This window comes from Chionomys nivalis, chromosome 6, assembly GCF_950005125.1.
Source record: "Chionomys nivalis chromosome 6, mChiNiv1.1, whole genome shotgun sequence".
Classification (NCBI taxonomy): Eukaryota; Metazoa; Chordata; class Mammalia; order Rodentia; family Cricetidae; genus Chionomys; species Chionomys nivalis.
The window spans coordinates 12,412,917-12,433,670 of record NC_080091.1 but is presented as its reverse complement, the minus strand read 5'-3'; the positions used below and the strand labels follow the sequence as shown (position 1 = coordinate 12,433,670).

At 43.1% G+C, this 20,754-nt stretch overlaps 1 protein-coding gene across 1 annotated transcript in view; it reads right to left on the bottom strand.

Moving 5' to 3' along the window:
• Nucleotides 1-10,664, bottom strand: part of Adgre1 (adhesion G protein-coupled receptor E1) — an 81,540-nt gene extending 70,876 nt beyond the window's left edge. The window contains exons 1-7 of the mRNA XM_057771717.1: nucleotides 10,655-10,664; nucleotides 6,154-6,309; nucleotides 5,034-5,189; nucleotides 4,831-4,950; nucleotides 3,473-3,619; nucleotides 2,621-2,770; nucleotides 25-165 (exon numbers count right to left, since the gene is read on the bottom strand). Of these exons, the coding sequence (XP_057627700.1) occupies nucleotides 25-165; nucleotides 2,621-2,770; nucleotides 3,473-3,619; nucleotides 4,831-4,950; nucleotides 5,034-5,189; nucleotides 6,154-6,309; nucleotides 10,655-10,664 (880 nt within the window). The remainder of the gene's footprint in view (nucleotides 1-24; nucleotides 166-2,620; nucleotides 2,771-3,472; nucleotides 3,620-4,830; nucleotides 4,951-5,033; nucleotides 5,190-6,153; nucleotides 6,310-10,654) is intronic.
• Nucleotides 10,665-20,754: the final 10,090 nt, after the last annotated feature.

Here is a 20,754-nt window from a genome sequence, read left to right as displayed (position 1 = left end):
CCACCTGGGAAATCCTCGGCTCACCTTCACATGCCACTTCTGGGTCTGTGAAAGTCACTTGTCCGCTGCTGGGTGCAAAGCCAGGATGGCAAGTGCAGAAGTAGCTCCCAGGAGTATTCGTGCATGACGAGTTGGGAGGGCACATGACATGGCACTCATCAATATCTGTACAGTGGGGAACGAGTACATGGGAGAGCAATGATTCTGTGCATAAAGAATTTGCAGAGCAAGGATAAGGAGCTCAGTTTGACCCTAGCAGCTGGTGTCACTGATTTCACTTCTGTTGCCTACGAGAAAATACCCAGGCAAAAAGCAGTTTAGGGAAGAAAGGGCGTATTTTAGCTCACAGCTCCAGCTTGTAGCCATTGTTGTGAGGAAGTGAAGAAAGGAACTTGAAGTGGCCCGTATGGAGGCCCTAAGAGGCCAAAGGTCAGAGAGTTTGGGACTTGTTTTTAGTTTATTCGAGATTATTGTGCCTCTAACTCACAAAAGCAGAGAGAGAATGAATGTGTGATTCCGGATTTGAGCACATGCATTCAGAAACCCCAGCCTAGGGAAGAGTGCCACCCATAGTGGGCTGGGTCTTGCCACATCAATTAATATGCAATCAAGACAATCCCCCATAGACATGCCCATAGAGCCACATGATCTAGACAATCCTTCATTGGGACTCTTTTCCCAGATGATTCTAGCTTGTGGCAAGTTAACAACTAAAGCTAATCATTTTGCACATAACAAAAGAGAGCCCCAGGCTCAGTGGAAGACTCTCAAACAAGCAAGGTGGATGGACCGTGAAGAACCACACCTGAGGTTCAACTCTGGTCTACTTGTGCACATATTCATGTACTACATGGTCACACGTGTGTACAAGCATACCCATGAATACACACATAGAGACGCATACGCCCAAAAAAAGGAACAAGAAAAAGAAAATGAAGCTGAGCTGGTGAATGGCCTAGCTGTTTATTTAGCATTAGCTAAAATAAATCCTTCTTCCCAAAACTGTTTTTTTCATTTGTCACATGGACAGAAATGGTCTTATCTGCCCAAAGTTCTCTTTGGTCTTGCTAGGGATCCTGAATGGCTTCATGGGAAATAATAAGGCCAAATTAGTTTAACTCTACGGCCTCTTTACCTTTTTCTACTTCTATTGTATTTCTTATAATAATATCATCTAGAAAAGGTCAACAAGTCATGAGAAATATAGTATTGTAAGTCAATAAAAACAAGCATTTCCCTCACAAAGACTGGAGATGCACACTGAGCTCTAGTGTATGGTAGATACAGCAAAGATGGCTGTCTTCCACCCCTCTACTTCCTCAACACACGCATGACTCCATGTCCTAGTGGTTTTTTCCAGTTACTTTAATAAAGTACCCTGAAAAAAGCAATTTATGGGAGAAAGTACTATAAGTATGTCATTTCATGACTGCAGGAAAATCAAGGCAGGGACTTGAACTAGTCAGTCACATCCATAGTCAAGAGCAAACAGAGCTGAAGGTATTAATGCTCACTGCTTGGCTCACCTCTCCACTCCCAGGTAGTCAGGACCTACAATGAATGGCACCATCCATGATGGGAGGATCACCTCACATCAATTAACAGAGTCATGACAATCCTCCACAGATGTGCTGTTCTAGTTAGCATTAACCATCAACTTGACCAGTTTAGAAACACCTAAAAAGACATTTTCACTAATTGTCTTCATCAGATTGGTCTGTAGACATATCTGTGAGGAACTGGCTTTGTTGTCTTAATTGATGGAACCAAGTCCCCTGTGAGTGGCACTATCCCTGGGCAAGTGGTCCCCAACTGAAGAAGGAAGTTATCTAAGAATGAATCTGTGAGCAAAGCTGAAAGTGACCTAGCCAATAGCATTCTTCCACGGCTCCTGCTCCAGATTCCTGACATGAGTTCCTGCCCTGATTTTCCTCAGTGACAATCATTGTGACCTAGAAGTGTAAGTCAAATAACCCCTTGCCTCCCTAAGCTGCTTTGATTATGGTGTTGTCATGGCAACAGAATGAAACCAGAATGCATACCCACAGATCAACCTGACCTAGACTCCTCCTCACCAAGACTCTTCCAAGACAATTCTAGATTGTGTCCAGATGACAACCAAAATTAACCAAGTGACATGCAGAGTTTTTCCCCTTTGGATTCTAGTTTGGTTCCTGATTGTAACCAACAGGATAAGATATTAGTGATATTCTGAGATCTACAAGCTCAGACTCTTAAATACCTGGCATGTTCTGCATTCTTGCTCTTAGAATCACACTTTTTTCAAAACAGAAGGAAGCTCGAGTGTCACTGTGGAAACTGGTGTCTCAGTAGAGTGCCCAGCCAGAGACAATTATTGAGACCTATCGGCTACTATAGACACAGGCCCTCAGGACACTAGATGAAACAGAAAAACTAGTTCATTGTTAGCAAGAACAAATGCCCATTTTTTTATTAATTAATTTATTTAATTATTAAAGATTTCTGCCTCTTCCCCGCCACCACCTCCCATTCCCTCCCCCTCCCCCAATCAAGTCTTCCTTCCTCCTCAGCCCAATTGTCACTATATTTGGGATTCATTTAATACCCATTGAGTCCTCTACACGGCTAAGGAGATTACCTGTACAGTTAATATCTGCTGTATTATCAGGAATCTGAGAAACTGACAAAGAGAATCCAGATGGGCAGGAGCAGCTGTAGGACCCCGGGGTATTGATGCAAATCAAGTTGTGGCCACAAAGAGTGGCGTTCCTGGAGCACTCATCCACATCTAAACAGAAAGTCGAGTTATGAGGAACGATGACATTTGAGCCAGGAAAGTATTAGCATGTAAAGTTCTGGCTGGGACTAAATGCATTATACATTATGATATGGCCACGAGCCTGTGGGGGCCAGGGGCTGGAATGTGGTGGCTTGGGAATGAATGATCTCCAGAGGCTCAGGCATCTGGACACTTGGTACCCAGCTGATGGTGCTGTTTGGAGAGGTTCGAGAACTGAAGCCTTGCTGGAGGAAGTATGTCACTGATAAAGCGGTACTAGCTCATAAACACAGGTACAGAAAGACCAAGGTCAGGTAGGCTGTGCTCTCTCTGACAGCAATCCAGAACCTTAGTATGTTTATGATGCACAGCTCACAGGGAGGAGTTAGGTAATCTTGGTAGGTATGCAGTGCAGCAGCAGAAACAAGAGAGATCTGTCTCCATAAGGTGCAAGTAGCAGAACCAGCTCCCAAAAATTGTTCTCTGACCTCCACACATGTACCATGATGTACACATACCCAAAAGCACGGCAGGAACAAAGGAAGGACGGAAGGGAGGGAGAGAGGGGAGAGGAGGATTGGGGAACAGAAGGAAGAACTCTTGGCTTCAGTTTTTCAGATGAAAATCTTGAATTCATCCTAAGCCCAAACTTTTTATAACTGCCTTTGCAACTAGGTTTTATCTAAGTTCCTGGTCAACACCTTCACCTACCTTCGCAGGATTCTCCCAGGCCCTGGAATGTTGACCCTCCACCACTAGATTCGAGTCCTGAGTCACATGTACAATAATAACTTCCAACAGTGTTGTGGCAAGAAGCATTCTCTGGGCAACTGTTGTGTTCCGCACATTCATCTTTATCTGATGAGTTGGGGGGGGGAAATGTAGGAGAATTTAAGTGGGGGATCAAGAAGAGAAGACTACACATGAGAGATGCACTCTCTGTGCTAACTGGTAGCTGGCATGATGAAGACCCTCCAACACACGTGCTCTCTTTCCTTCTGGCCACTCAGAGGCATGCTTCCAAGCCTCGCTTGCAGCTATACATAGCCATAAGAATAAATTCTGGCCAAAAGAACATAAGTGAAAATGTTGCAAAGAGTTTTAAAACATGATTATCAACATTCACAAAAAATAGCCATTATCCTTCATTCCTCCTACAACTACACTTTGGGGTGTGGATTTAATGCCACTTGGTTTCTCCACTACTCTCACAAGGAAATGACGTTTGATTCCCCCACCTCCTTGAATCCATCTTGTCCTTTTGCTTGTGCTAGCCAATAGAATGCACAAGTGGTGGGTGTTAGTTCCAAACTTGGGTCTCCAGAAGCCTGATTGCTCTGCTCTTTCTCTGGGACTAATTGGCACTTGCACATGAATGAGGCCCAGGCTAGTGTCAAGAATGGAATCTAGGGGGCTGGAGGGATGGCTCAGTGGTTAAGAGCACTGCCTGCTCTTCCAAAAGTCCTGAGTTCAATTCCTAGCAACCACATGGTGGCTCACAACCATCTGTAATGAGATCTGGTGCCCTCTTCTGGCCCGCAGGCATACATGCAGACAGAATACTGAGAATACTGTACACATAGTAAATAAATAAATAAATCTTAAAAAATAATGGGATCCACATGGAAAATGGGCAGAAGGAATGCAATGGCCAGAGGATGGAAAGGAGTGCTGTTATGTACCACATTTTCTGGACAGGACAGAACTGTTGTGCACATAAACTCCCAAAAGTTGCGGCAGTTCCTGAGGCCCCACTCCTCCCTGAGCAGCTATGGTTACTGCAAATGGTAGGAAGGGAGATTTCCTTCAGTGGTGTAGACATTGTGAAGTTTCTCTTGGTCACAGCAAACACAATCAAGTGCAACAGGGCCACAACAAAGGCATGAAAGGAGGCAGTAAAATTGTTGGTTAAAGGGGGGAGGAAGAGTTTGGCACAATTTGTGAATGGTTAAATTTAAAAAGAGCCAAGTGTAGCCGAGTTGCCCAACGTGGCAGGTGCTAAGCCTTGGGTTCTGTCATCAACACAGACAAAAACATATAGGAAATGACAAAAACCAAGTGCCACAAACCTTCACAAACAAGGCCATTCCGGAAGAAGCCAGGTTGGCAGGTGCACTTGTAGCTTCCCACAGAGTTTGAACAGTTGGAGTATGCAGGGCAGATCCCAACCTTCAAACACTCATCGATGTCTGCAAGGCAAAGGAAAAGAATGAGGGAAGAGAATCAAGTTCTGACCACCAAAGACCCATAGCAGAGAGTCTGAAGACATTACCTTTGCAGAGAAAATTATCTGAACTTCCCAGAGTCCAGCTCTTCCCAGTGGGAGAAGAGAAGCCACTAGTACAGTTGCACTGGGATCGCCCAGGCAAATTTTTGCAGACTGAGTTAGGACCACAAGGTGAGTCGCTTTGAAGACATTCGTCAACATCTGAGCAAAGAGAAAAGTTGGAGTGACAAACTGCTCTCGCCCTACAGATTGAACCTCCTTTTATTTGTTTTATCAATCCTCATCATTTGGCGACTTTGATGGGGTCCAGGGTCTCTCTTTGTAAACCTGATCAATCTTAAACTTGGGTTCCCAGGTCATAACAGTGGGTTGCTAAGCCAAACACCACATCTTGTCCTCTTGAGACACTCAGTCTTGAGGCACAGCCATCTGTGAGATTTTGCAAGGAAGAGGAGTCAGGAGAAATAGTGAATGAAATGGATGAAGGGAAGGAGAGAGAGGTGTGTGGAGATTGATATTCCCATGTGTGGACAGATGTGTGGATGGGTGGGTAGAAAGAGAAGGGAGAAGAAAGGGAGAGAGAGACGCAAGGAGAGAGTAGTGTAGATGGTTTTCCTCTGTGTGGACAGACAGATTTATTGATGGGCATAATGAGTTGGCAGACAGACAGACAGATGGAAGGGCAGATGGATAGGCAAATGCATAGATAGGTGTATAGATGAAAAGGGAAAATAAGGCGGGCATGAGGGAGGAAAGGGAAAGCTTTGTGCCTATTTAGATATGTATTTGTACTAATGGATAGATAGAAAGGAAGGGTGCCCAGGAATTTGGGGCGTGTGGTAGGAATGGCAGGAAGTAACCACACCCAGTGCCCAGCCAGCATGAGCCTGACCTACCAAACACTGGAAGGCTTCAATGGAATGTGAACACTTGTGTAGTGATTTCTTCTGAACTGAAGCACACCCTCCGCAAGGAGGAGGGACTCCCAAGACTCAGGAAGTCAAGATACCTTCCATAACAGATTCACAAGGCCCTCCCCATGGTTATATGATTGATAAACAATTGAGCTGCCTGAGCACGGTGTGGAGGATTGTTTCTCTGTCCTGTGGCCACCGCCATACATGGGGTTTATACGTCCCCAGAAAGTCACACGACAAAAACCCACCTTTACACTCCACTCCTGGGCCCTTAAAGTTGGTTTGTCCATTGCTGGACTGGTAGCCTCGTTTACAGGTGCAGTAGTAGCTGTCCGCGGTGTCAGTGCAGGTGGCATAAGCCGGACACGTGGTAGTGTCTTCACACTCGTTCACACCTGGGTTGCCTGGAAAGAAAAGTGTGGATGTCTGAAACACTGTGATGGGGAATCCAAGGAGTCGTGTAAAGGAATGGAGGAGGAGCACCCTGCTTCCTGCCAGGGTGATCTTCTCCAGAAAGTGGCCTTGTAGTTGTGAGAGATGAAGGTGAATGGATGGAGAAACTGGTCTTTATAAGAACAGCCTAGAGACGAGCACTTTTGTATTTGGATTGACTCCCCAAGTGTAGCTTCCTTAAGTAAAAGCAGAAAGGACATCCAAACCAGCACAAGAATGAATGACAACAGAAAGCCAGGAACGGGAAGAAGCCAGGTGACATGATTTCTCCAACGACTATGGGTCCTGGACTACTCAAGCCGTCAGTGCTGATGGGAGTAAAAGCCTGAGTGAAAGCTTGAAACTGAGCTACCAGAATCATCTGTGACCCCAAAGGCTGTGTCAGCAAGCGGGGTAACAAAATGAGGAAATCCACTCTGAATGGGAGAGGAGAGGCAAAACACAGAAAACAAGTCAGTGTAGGAGATGGGCCTCTGAAATACAGTCCAGTTAGCAAAGCTGAGGATCTGTGGGTATTGGGCTGTAAACACCAGACCTGTTGAGGGGAGAGCAGCTGATTTATCGGTTCTTATTGAGCTCTACATTTTCTCTGCTCTCCTTCCTGCCTCTCCCCTCCTCTTCAACTTAGAAGAGCTTGTCTTTTTCTACTTCACATGTAGATTAGACCTATGTATGTCTCTCTTAAGGTCCTCATTGTTGTCCCTGTGCTAATGCGTTCAAGTGTACTTCCCACTTTCTCTTCTATAATGTTCAGTGTGGCTGGCTTTATGTTGAGGTCTTTGATCCATTTGGACTTGAGTTTTGTGCATGGTGGTAGATATGGGTCTATTTTCATTCTTCTATATGTTGATATCCAGTTATGCCAGCACCATTTGTTAAATATGCTTTTTTTTCCATTTTATATTTTTAGCTTTTTTGTCAAAAATCAGATATTTGAAAGTGTGTGGATTAATCTGGGTCTTCGATTTGGTTACACTGGTCCTCCTCTCTGTTCTTTTGCCAAATACCAGGCCATGTTTCAGATTGTTAAACCACAGTGGAAACCATCAACAGATACCCCCAAGAAGAAAAGTAATGTTGGGATAAAGGACAAGATTAGAGAACTCTGCCTGCAAATGCTATCAAGGAAAGTGTCCCCGCTGCCCAAAGATGACAACCCAACTTTAAGGGACAAGGAATATAATATCACAATAAGTTTATGTTGTGTGACTTCCTGAGAAGACACAAATAAACCTCTATTCTCACCCCAGGTAGAGCACTGGCCACAGTCCAAAGAAATTATCCCAAACCACACTCAAGAAGCTCAATTGGTTATTGCTCATATAACCATGTGAATCTGATGTGGAAGATATTTGACTTCCTGAATGTGTGGTAGATGCTTGCGTTACTTATTTTTGGGACTCTGGCCAGTGATGAGTGTCTGCATGACCCATGAGCCTCTGACCAAGGCTGAGAGCACAAATCTCTAGACATCAAAGTAAATTGTCAAAACAACACACCACTTCCCACCTACTTCCCCCACTGGGCCTTGTACATACAACAGTAGGCTCTCACTAGGGGATGAAGGAAGAGGAACTTTGCAAAGAGTACAAAAAGTTAAATAATTAAACTTCATAGCACACCAGATGGTGGATAAAGATCAAGTTAAAAATAAAAAGAACTGAGGAGGAAAGAATTGGAAGGTAGAAGGAGGCATAATTTCGTTAGAAGGAATCCCATACAGACTTCCTTCAGACATTTCACAAAATCCTGAAAGGAATAAACAAGAATTGTGGAGCTTGGACCTGCAAGAGGGCTCAGTGGGACAAGGTGCTTGGGCCAGTCCTGATGACTTTAGCTCAATCCCTGAGACCCACATGGTAGAAAAAGAGAACAGACTCCCTTCACATTGTCCTCTGAGCTGCATGTGTGTACATGCAAATAAAGGCAGACAGACAGACAGAAAGAGATAGATAGATAGATAGATAGATAGATAGATAGATAGATAGATAGATAGATAGATGATGATAGATGATAGATAGATAGATAATTAGATAGATAGATAGATAGATAGATAGATAGATAGATAGATAGATAGATAGATAGATAGATAGGTAGGTAGATAGATAGATGATAGATAGATAGATAGATAGATAGATAGATAGATAGATAGATAGATAGATGATGATAGATAGATGATAGATAGATAGTTAGATAGATAGATAGATAGATAGATAGATAGATAGATAGATAGATAGATAGATAGATAGATAGATGATAGACAGACAGACAGACAGATAGATAGATAGGTAGATGATAGACAGATAGATAATACAGTAATATTTCTTTTAAAGATGAGTTGTGGAGACATATAAGTAAAAATAATAATGCAAAGACCCTGTGTCAGAACTATTCCTGATCCTACAGGTAGCAAGGAAGTCAGTACAAATTTGAGGCCAGAATGAGTGAGGGGAAGTAGAGAGGGCAGAGGAGACCCACAGTCAGATGGACCTTCTAAGTCATTGTATAATTCTGATTTTGTGTGTATAAAAGAGTGTGGTAATTCATTTGTATTGTCAGTTTGACTGAATTTAGAGTCTCCTAGGAGACACACCTCTGCAGTGTCTGTGATATACTTGCAGGACGAAGCACCCCCTGAAGTAAGTCGGCACCCCACCAGCTGGGGATCTAGACAGCACAAAGGGACGGGTGATGAGTACATTCTACACCCTCACCATGTCTGTGATGCAACCAGTTGCCATCACGCCTTTCCCGGCATTAACACACTCTCTCTCCAAGCCAGGAGCCAACCAACTCTTCCTCCCTAGGTGTCTCCTTGCTGGGTAGGAGGTTACAGCAATGTGAGAAGCTGCTAATGAGATGAGTGATAGAAGCCATGGCGAGGATTTGGATAGAGGAAGCCCGGTGACAATTCTAACTGCTGGAACTGTGAGCTTCAGAAATCCAGAAGCCAGATGGCCAGGGGTGGATGATTGTCCCATGCCTGTGAGAGGCATGTTCAGTATAATCCAGGCAGAAATGGGAAGAGTGTGGAATTCTGGGTAGGTCTGGGAAGTAATGCCGACATGGGTGGTAGATAGAATGGGTGCAGATACTGGTTTGAGCCAACTCTTGTGCAGCACCATGCTGTCTATCTAACTGTGGCTCTGTGGGATAATGTGAATCAGGGCAGGGGTACAGCCAGCCTGTCCTCTAGTCAGAACTGCCTTTGGCTCTTGGGGGCCTGCCGTGCTTCTGTATGAATCTGAGGATTTTTGTTCTATTTCTGTGAAGAACAGTGTTGGTGTTTTGATGGGGATTGAGCTGACTGTGTGGATTGTGTTCAGCAGGATGGTTGCTCTGTGTTCTCTCTTCCCACAAGAGGAACACAAGAGGCCGTTCTATCCACAGTGACAGCCTCAGTTCCCTCCTCCGGTGTTTTATAACAGGTAGACGCTGTTCCCTTTTTCATTTATCCCCAGATGAGATGTGAGTGAGTGTGTGACTGTGCACGTGTGCTCGTATCTCTGTCTGTCTATGCATGTGTGTATGTGGGTATGAGCCTGTATATGTGTGTTTGTGTGCCTATGTGTGTATGTGTATATGTTTGTGTTCCCTTCTTGTGTGTCTCTGTGTGCGTGTATGTGTGTGCATGTATATGTGTGTGCACATGTGCATGTTCTGTTTGATTGGTTCAGTTTGGAGATATTGTGAGTGAGTTTTGTTCCCTGATTTCTTCTCAGCAACTACGTCATTTGTATAGGAATACTACTGACATTTTTAGTTAGGAAGACAGAGGTCAATGGAAGTAAAGGGTGGGACACAAGACCAGGCAGTAAGGTGGATATACATGTAAGAAAATGGCATAGCAAACCTATTATTGTGTATAATTCTATGTGCTAATAAAAACATTTAAAAGCAATGATAATGCAGACATCAAATGGTAGGGTGAGACCCTTGTGAAGTGCCCTGAAACGTGAAGACAGACGATCACTGTTATTACATTTCTCATTGTGTTCTTGCCACACTGCCTGAGAGCCAACTTCAGTCTGCCTTCAGTCTACCCAATGTTTCCCACCCACACTTGGGGCCCCAGCTCTCTCTCCGGCTTCCTTTGTCTCTGCAGTGGCCACATTGCACACTTCCAGCACCCTCTGTCTCTTTGGTTTTTTCTTTTGGGACCCTCCATGTAAACCTCTGAAACTTTAAGTCCTTCCAAAGCCAGAATAAGAACCCTGTCCTGGGTGACTGGGTACCTACTGACCTCCCAGCTCAAAGCCTTCCCTGACCTAAAAGCCATCTCTGCATCCCCAGTACCTTTGGACATGCTCTCCTGATACTAGATTGGCCTCCTGTCCCCACTGTTTTACCTTTTTAAAATTAGTTTTTAAATAGAGAGCACATGAAGCTGGAGGGTATGTTAAGGAGAGTGGGGGTAAAATGATTATATTTCATTGTTTGGACATGAGAAATTTGTCAAAAAAAATTTAAAATAAGTAAGAGATAGATGATAGATAGATAGATAGATAGATAGATAGATAGATAGATAGATAGAGAGATAGAGAGATAATGATGATGATGATGATGATGATGATGATGATGATGAAGATAGATGATAGATAGATAGATAGATAGATAGATAGATAGATAGATAGATAGATAGATAGATAGATGATAGATGATGATGATGAAGGTAGATAGATGATAGATAGATAGATAGATAGATAGATAGATAGATAGATAGATAGATAGATGATAGATGATGATGATGAAGGTAGATAGATAGATGATAGATAGATGGATGGATAGATAGATAGATAGATAGATAGATAGATAGATAGATAGATAGATAGATAGATAGATAGATAGATAGATAGATAGATAGTCTCAGCAGATAAATGTCCTTCCCTCAAACCTTATTGCCCAAATTCAGTTCCAGGACCCATGTGGTAGAGGCAGAGAATCTTCCACTCTCCTGGGCTGCCCTCTGACCATCACACATTGCCACAAGTGTGCAAATGCATATATACACACAAGTAAATAAAATTCTAATAAATGTTTAAGTTTTGATAAGTCTAAAGTTTACCACAGTAAAAGCAATAGCTACTTGATGAAATCCACGGCCTTGGGAGAGAGATGCTGTACAAATCAGGGGATGCGAAAGACTGTGTAGTTTTCTGGCTCTTCCTAAGCCTTTGCTGTTTTCTTGTCCCTATTCCTCCTGTCAATAGAGCGCACTGTATTCAAGGTAAACTAACACTGGTTATGGAAGCATGTGCCGACAATTCTAGTCACTTGGAACCTGAGACAAGAGTTCACAAATTCAAGGCCAGTCTGGACTGTACAGTCAGAGAGAGACAGAGAGAGAGAACAATTTTTGAGTACAGATCCTGGAGTAACTACGGAAATCAGGAAAATAAAAATGGGCCACAAGGTGTGGGGACCCTAGAGAGGGAAACATAGAGATTATGGGTGATATGAAGGGGGGGATGGAAAAGTAGGGATGGAGGCTTTCATTGGGAGGAGTGATAAGTAACACTAAGAATTTCTGGAAAACCATAGAGTCATTATTTTATATTTACCTAGAATTATATATAAAATACACATATGTATGTATATATGCATATATACTTATGTATCTATATATGTATATACACATATGCATAGATACATATATACATAAAATAAAGTTGTCACACCTGAGCTGGCAATGCTTCCCAATGACAAGATGTCCCTAAAGGCAAATCAGTAGCACTCATACCTCAGAGGTGACCATCAGCTGACTAATTGAATTGAAGACCCACTCAACAGGAGGAAAGTCATGTCTGGAAACCCAGTCAACTACCCAGGGCTAGCGAAGTGGTGGATCTTAAAGGTGAGCCTGTTACCGCCACTTTCCTAAACTAGGGTCATTTCTAACTGCATTCTAAAAATGCATCCTTCTACCCACAGATCAGTGGAGCTCTCAGCCCTCATCTGAAGCAAAGGAAGGCCATTACAGAAAGCCACAGTGCAGCAGGTCCACATGCACAGAGAACTAACTGATCAGAGAGGGGAGCCTGGCGCCTGAGAATTTATCTGCATCACAACTCCTGCACCTAAGGCTCGGGGAATACCAAAAAGACAGGGTGGAAAGATTGCAAGAGCCAGCAGACCAGGAAGTCTGCTGAGGGATCCTGTCTGCAAGAAGTGACAGAGACATTTCACCCATGAACCTCAGCAATACAGCTGCCTAAGCATCACTGAACAAGGATGACACTGGCAGGCATGCTAAAGTGGAAGGCCTCACAGGCCCCCACCCCTAGATAAAGAAAGATGGGAAACCAAAGAATGTGGAGAGAGGGGGAACCATTCTTTCCAGGGAATAGCCCCCAGTTGGTTATCCCACGCCAAGAGGTCACTTCTGAAATCGTCTTCACAAGAGTAGAGCTAAATGAATTGAGCAGGTTGCATGCATGTGTGTATTGTGGGGGGGGTATATAAAGGAGTATGTGTGTATATGTATGTGTACATGTATGCAGCGGGGGTAATGTGGGGTGGTGTCTATGTATATGTGTATATATGTATGCTGTGTTGGTATTTGGGATGTATTTGTATGTACATATGTGTACGTGAAAGTATTGTGTATATGGGGTATGTGTGTGTTTGTGTGTGAGTGTTGTTGTGTACATATATATGTATGGTATGCTAGGGAACTGTTTGTGTGTATGCAGGTGTGTATATGTTGATGAGTGTGTTGGTATGTGGAGGGGAGAATATGTGTGTGTGTATGTGTGTACCAATAACACAAGAACAATTAAATAAAAAGGCCAGAAATGTGAAGAGTGGCAGGAAAGGGACATGGAAGACGTTGACAGGAGGAAAAAGAAGGACAAAATGATGCAATTATATTTTAATTTTCCATCATTTTACATAAATAATAAATAAAAGGAAAAATAGAGAGAACATGGGAGTTAGGAAGAAGAGTGGTGGCAAAGACAAAGGAGGAGCTGGAGGAAAGGGAATCGAGATGTGAATATTACATAAAATATTCAAAATTTAACGTTTATTTTTTAATTTAACTTTTAAAAGAAGACAGAGCTGGGAGGGAGGATGAGAGTGGTTCTGGAAGGAGACAGAGGGGGAACTGAGAGATGAATGGATCAAAACACACAGTGTCCTTGGATGAAATTCTCAGAGAATTAATACACATGCCATATTCTAGGCAAGTTTCAGATCCCTGCTTTTGCTAATTACTTTCTTCATGGACTGACAGACGCCTCACAGACGCCCCCTTGATGCTGTGACAGACGCCTCACAAATGCCCCCTTGATGCTATGACAGACGCCTCACAGACGCCCCCTTGATGCTGTGACAGACGCCTCACAGACATCCCCTGATGGACTGACAGACGCCTCACAGACGCCCCCTTGATGCTGTGACAGACGCCTCACAGACGCCCCCTGATGGACTGACAGATGCCTCACAGACGCCCCTTCAGGGAGGAAGCAGGGTGAGAAGATCAAGCGGTCCCGCGGCATCCGCAGTCCGGAAGTAGAAAAGTAATGATGTTCTTTGGAACTAACCAACCCAGGTTGGAGATCCCTGTCAAAAGGAGCCAAAACGAACCTCTTCTCTTTATAAATTGATTGACACTGATAACCTTTATAGTCAAAGATGGATTGCACAGCATTAGTCCCTGGCTCATTGGGGCATCCAGGAGTTCCTGTGTAGGTGCCGAGAAGTTTCATCGGGACGGGTGAGTGTGTGCTATCCTGGGGCGGACTGTCCCAGTAGAGAGCACAAACACCCCTCCCCCAGCTCCTGCTGCAGGGCTTGCTCTCCTACACACCCCCCCCCACCCCCACCCCCAAACCTGCCTTGTCTGCAAGGTCCTTAGCTGTGGAACAGTTTCCTGCCATTTCACTAAGGCTACCAACCCAGAGCAGTGAGTTCTTGACTAGAGGGCAGGCCTCAAGGTCCCCGCCAGGGAAAGCGGGCCCCTGCTGCTGGGGCTGCAGTCTCTGCTGTGATCTGCTGGACCTGCTCTGCCTGCGCCCTACTTCCATTAGTCCCTGGCTCATTGGGGCATCCAGGAGTTCCTGTGTAGGTGCCGAGAAGTTTCATCGGGACGGGTGAGTGTGTGCTATCCTGGGGCGGACTGTCCCGGTAGAGAGCACAAACACCCCTCCCCCAGCTCCTGCTGCAGGGCTTGCTCTCCTACACACCCGCCCCCACCCCCACCCCCAAACCTGCCTTGTCTGCAAGGTCCTTAGCTGTGGAACAGTTTCCTGCCATTTCACTAAGGCTACCAACCCAGAGCAGTGAGTCCCTGACCAGAGGGCAGGCCTCAAGGTCCCCGCCAGAAAAAGCGGGCCCCTGCTGCTGGGGCTGCAGTCTCTGCTGTGATCTGCTGGACCTGCTCTGCCTGCGCCCTACTTCCATTAGTCCCTGGCTCATTGGGGCATCCAGGAGTTCCTGTGTAGGTGCCAAGAAGTTTCATCGGGACGGGTGAGTGTGTGCTATCCTGGGGCGGATGGTCCCGGTAGAGAGCACAAACGCCCCTACACTAAGGCTACCCAACCAGAGCAGCGGGCAGGCCTCAGCAACCCCCGAAAGGGAGCGCAGGCACCTCCAGCTTGTACTGCAGTGTCGCCTGTGTTCTACTGGACCCCGCCCGACCCCTTGCATTCGGCCTTCTTTACACGGGTCATTGGAATACCACGCATCCATGTTTTGGTGTTGAGGAGTTCACCTGGAAGGGAACGGTTCCTGCCCCTACACTGAGGAGATACACCTAGAGAGTTAGTCACAGCAAAGACGGGTCCAAGACATCAGGCCTCTCCTGGCTCCATTTGAAGGAAAAGATGGGCAGGCGCCAATGCAAGAATTCCCCCAACAACTTGAAAGGCAACGTGACATCACCAGGATCCAGGAATCCCGAAATGAGAAGTCTAAACCCTAATACAGAAGAATTAGAAGAATTCGACTCAAAAGTGAATTTTATGAAAATAATAGAGGACCTTAAACAGGAGGTGAAAAACTGCCACAACCAATTAGAGATTACAAACAAAAAGGTAGAGGAAATGAATAAATATCTCAAAGATACCCAAGAAAACCAAGAGAAACAAGAAAAAGTAATCAAACAGGTAAGGGAAACGGTTCAAGACTTGAAGAACGAAGTGGAAGTAATAAAGAAAACACAAACCGAGGGAAGGATGGAGATGGAAAATTTGAATAAAGGAACAGGAACTACAGAGACAAGTACCACCAACAGATTACAAGAGATAGAAGAAAGAATCTCAGACACTGAAGATACCATAGAGAAAATAAACACTCTCATCAAAGAAAACAGCATAACCAACAAATTCTCATCACAAAACATTCAGGAAATCTGGGACACAATAAAAAGACCAAACCTAAGAATAATAGGGATAGAAGAAGGAGAAGAAGTACAGCTCAATGGTCCAGAAAATATATTTAATAAAATTATAGAAGAAAACTTTCCCAACCTTAAGAAAGATATTCCTTTGAAGGTCCAAGAAGCATACAGAACACCGAATCGACTGGATCAAAAAAAAAATCTCCTCGTCATATAATAATCAAAACACAAAACATACAGAATAAAGAAAGAATATTAAGAGCTGCAAAGGAAAAAGGTCAAGTTACCTATAAAGGTAAACCTATCAGACTTACACCTGATTTCTCTATGGAAACCATGAAAGCCAGAAGGTCCTGGATAGATATACTGCAGAAACTACGAGACCATGGATGCAAGCCCAGACTACTATACCCAGCCAAGCTTTCGTTCACTATAAATGGAGAAAACAAAGTTTTCCAGGATAAAAACAAATTTAAACAATACGTAGCCACAAATCCAGCCCTTCAGAAAGTAATTGAAGGAAAATCACAAACCAAGGAGTCCAACAATGCCCACAATAACTCAGACATCTAAAGACCCCTTCACCAGCACAACATGAAGAAGGGAAACACACAAACTCTACTACCAAAGGAAAGAAAGAAAGAAAGGAAAAATGACCGGAGTTAACAACCACTGGTCATTAATATCACTAAATATCAATGGACTCAACTCACCTATAAAGAGGCACAGGCTAAGAGATTGGATACGAAAACAGGATCCAACATTCTGCTGCTTACAAGAAACACACCTCAACCACAAAGACAGACATCTACTCAGAGTAAAGGGCTGGGAAAAGGTTTATCAAGCAAACGGACCTAAGAAACAAGCAGGTGTGGCCATACTAATTTCTAAGAAAGTTGACTTCAAACTAAAATCAATCAAAAGAGATGGAGATGGATATTTTTTACTCATAACAGGAACAATTCACCAGGATGAAATCTCAATCCTGAATATATATGCCCCTAATATAAAAGCACCCACTTATGTAAAAGAAACGTTACTAAAACTCAAGGCAGTCATCAAACCACACACACTAATAGTAGGAGATTTCAACACTCCTCTCTCACCAATGGACAGGTCAATCAAACAGAAACCTAACAGAGAAATAAGAGGATTAAGGGAGGTAATGAATCAAATGGACTTAACAGACATCTATAGAACATTCCACCCAAATAGGAAAGAATATACCTTCTTCTCTGCAGCTCATGGAACCTTCTCGAAAATAGACCACATACTCGGTAACAAAGCAAACTTACACAGTTACAAAAAAATATCGGTAACCACCTGTGTCTTATCGGATCACCATGGATTAAAGTTAGAATTCAACAACAATGCTATCCCCAGAAAGCCTATGAACTCATGGAAACTGGACAGTCAACTACTGAACCTCACCTGGATCAAGGAAGAAATAAAGAAAGAAATTAAAGTCTTTCTTGAATTCAATGAAAACGAAGACTCAACATACTCAAACCTATGGGACACTATGAAAGCAGTGCTAAGAGGAAAGTTCATAGCATTAAGTGCCCACTTAAAGAAAACGGAGAAAGCACACATTGGAGACTTAATAGCCCACCTGAAAGCTTTAGAAAAAAAAGAAGCAGACTCACCTAGGAGAAGTAGAAGACTCGAAATAATCAAATTGAGGGCTGAAATCAACAAAATAGAAACACAGAAAACAATCCAAAGAATCAATGAAACAAAAAGCTGGTTCATGGAGAAAATCAATAAGATTGATAAACCCCTATCCAAACTAATCAAACGGCGGAGAGAGAATACGCAAATTAACAAAATCAGAAACGAAAAGGGAGACATAACCACAGACTCAGAGGAAATTCAGAGAATCATTAGATCTTACTACAAAAATCTGTATGCCACAAAATTGGAAAATGTTATAGAAATGGACACTTTTTTAGATAAGTACCATATACCAAAGTTAAACCAGGACCAGGTGAACAATCTAAATAGACCTGTTAGTCGCGAAGAATTGGAAGTTGTTATAAAAAACTTCCCCACCAAAAAAAGCCCAGGTCCAGATGGCTTCAATGCAGAATTCTACCAGAACTTCCAAGAAGACCTAATACCTATACTCCTTAATGTATTTCACAATATTGAAACAGAGAAGTCATTGCCAAATTCCTTTTATGAAGCTGAAGTTACTCTGATACCAAAACCACACAAAGACACAACCAAGAAAGAGAACTACAGGCCAATCTCACTCATGAACATCGACGCAAAAATACTCAATAAAATACTGGCAAACCGAATCCAAGAACACATCAGAAAAATTATCCATTATGATCAAGTAGGCTTCATCCCAGAGATGCAGGGCTGGTTCAACATACGAAAATCTATCAATGTAATCCATCATATAAATAAACTGAAAGAAAAAAACCATATGATCATTTCATTAGATGCTGAAAAAGCATTTGACAAAATTCAACATCCCTTTATGATAAAGGTCTTAGAGAGATTAGGAATACAAGGGTCGTTCCTAACTATAATAAAAGCTATTTATAGCAAGCCGTCAGCTAACATCAAATTAAATGGAGAGAAACTCAAAGCTATTCCACTAAAATCAGGAACACGACAAGGTTGTCCACTCTCTCCATACCTCTTTAATATAGTGCTTGAAATTCTAGCAATAGCAATAAGACAACATAAGGGGATCAAAGGGATTCAAATCGGAAAGGAAGAAGTTAAACTTTCATTATTTGCAGACGATATGATAGTGTACATAAGCGACCCCAAAAACTCCAGCAAAGAACTCCTTCAGCTGATAAACACCTTTAGTAGCGTTGCAGGATACAAGATCAATTCCAAAAAATCAGTTGCCCTCCTATACACAAAGGATAAGGAAGCAGAGATGGAAATCAGAGAAGCATCACCCTTCACGATAGCCACAAATAGCATAAAATATCTTGGGGTAACCCTAACCAAGGAAGTAAAGGATCTATTTGACAAGAACTTTAAGTCAATGAAGAAAGAAATTGAGGAGGATACCAGAAAATGGAAGGATCTCCCTTGCTCTTAGATTGGGAGGATCAACATAGTAAAAATGGCAATTCTACCAAGGGCAATTTATAGATTCAATGCAATCCCCATTAAAATCCCAGCAAAATTCTTCACAGATCTTGAGAGGACAATAATCAACTTTATATGGAGAAACAAAAAACCCAGGATAGCCAAAACAATCTTAAATAATAAAGGATCATCTGGAGGCATTACCATCCCTGACCTCAAACTCTATTACAGAGCCTCAGTATTGAAAACAGTTTGGTATTGGCATAAAAACAGAGAAGTCGACCAATGGAACCGAGTAGAAGACCCTGATTTTAACCCACAAACTTATGAACACCTAATTTTTGATAAAGGAGCTAAAAGTATTCAATGGAAAAAAGAGAGCATCTTCAACAAATGGTGCTGGCAGAACTGGTTGTCAACGTGTAGAAGAATGAAAATAGATCCATATCTATCACCATGCACAAAACTCAAGTCCAAATGGATTAAAGACCTCAATATTAGTCTGAACACACTGAACCTGATAGAAGAAAAAGTTGGAAGTACTCTACAACATATGGGTACAGGAGATCACTTCCTACGTTTATCCCCAGCAGCACAGACATTAAGGGCAACATTGAATAAATGGGACCTCCTGAAACTGAGTAGCTTCTGTAAAGCAAAGGACACTGTCACTAAGACAAAAAGGCAACCCACTGACTGGGAGAAGATCTTCACCAACCCTGCAACAGACAAAGGTCTGATCACCAAAATATATAAAGAACTCAAGAAACTAAACTTTAAAATGCTAATGAACCCAATAAAAAAATGGGGCACTGATCTGAACAGAGAATTCTCAACAGAAGAAATTCGAATGGCCAAAAGACACCTAAGGTCATGCTCAACCTCCTTAGCGATAAGGGAAATGCAAATTAAAACAACTTTGAGATACCATCTTACACCTGTCAGAATGGCTAAAATCAAGAACACCAATGATAGCCTTTGCTGGAGAGGTTGTGGAGAAAGAGGCACACTCATTCATTGCTGGTGGGAATGCAAACTTGTGCAACCACTTTGGAAATCAGTGTGGCGATTTCTCAGGAAATTTGGGATCAACCTACCCCAAGATCCAGTAATACCACTATTGGGAATATACCCAAGAGATGCCACATCAAATGACAAAAGTATCTGTTCAACTATGTTCATAGCAGCATTGTTTGTAATAGCCAAAACCTGGAAACAACCTAGATGCCCTTCAATAGAGGAATGGATGAAGAAAGTGTGGAATATATACATATTAGAGTACTACTCAGCAGTAAAAAACAATGACTTCTCGAATTTTGCGTGCAAATGGATGGAAATAGAAAACACTATCCTGAGTGAGGTATCCCAGACTCAAAAAGAGGAACATGGGATGTACTCACTCATAATCGGTTTCTAGCCATAAAATAAAAGACATTAAGCATATAATGTGTGATCCTATAGAAGCTAAATAAGAAAGTGAACCCAAAGAAAATCATATAGTCATCCGCATGGAGAGGGGGAAGTAGACAAGATTCCAGGGCAAAAACTGGGAACTTGCGGGTGAGGTGGCATGGGGCAAAGGGGAAATGGGATGAGAAATATGAGAAGGGGAGGATGGGAGGAGCTCGGAGGATTGGGATGGTTGGGATATAGGAAGGATGGATACGGGAGCAGCGAAGTATATATCCTATCTAAGGGAGCCATCTTAGGGTTGGCAAGAGACTTGACTCTTGAGGGGTTCACAGGTGTCCAGGAATATGTCCCCAGCTGGTACCTTGGGCAACTAAGGAGAGGGAACCTGAAATGACCCTATCCTATACTGATGAATATCTTGCATATCACCTTAGAACCTTCATCTGGCGATGGATCGAGGTAGAGACAGAGTCTCAATTTGGAGCAACGGTCTGAGCTCTTAAGGTCCAAATGAGGAGCAGAAGGAGGGAGAACATGAGCAAAAAATCAGGACCACGAGGGATGCACCCACCCACTGTGACAG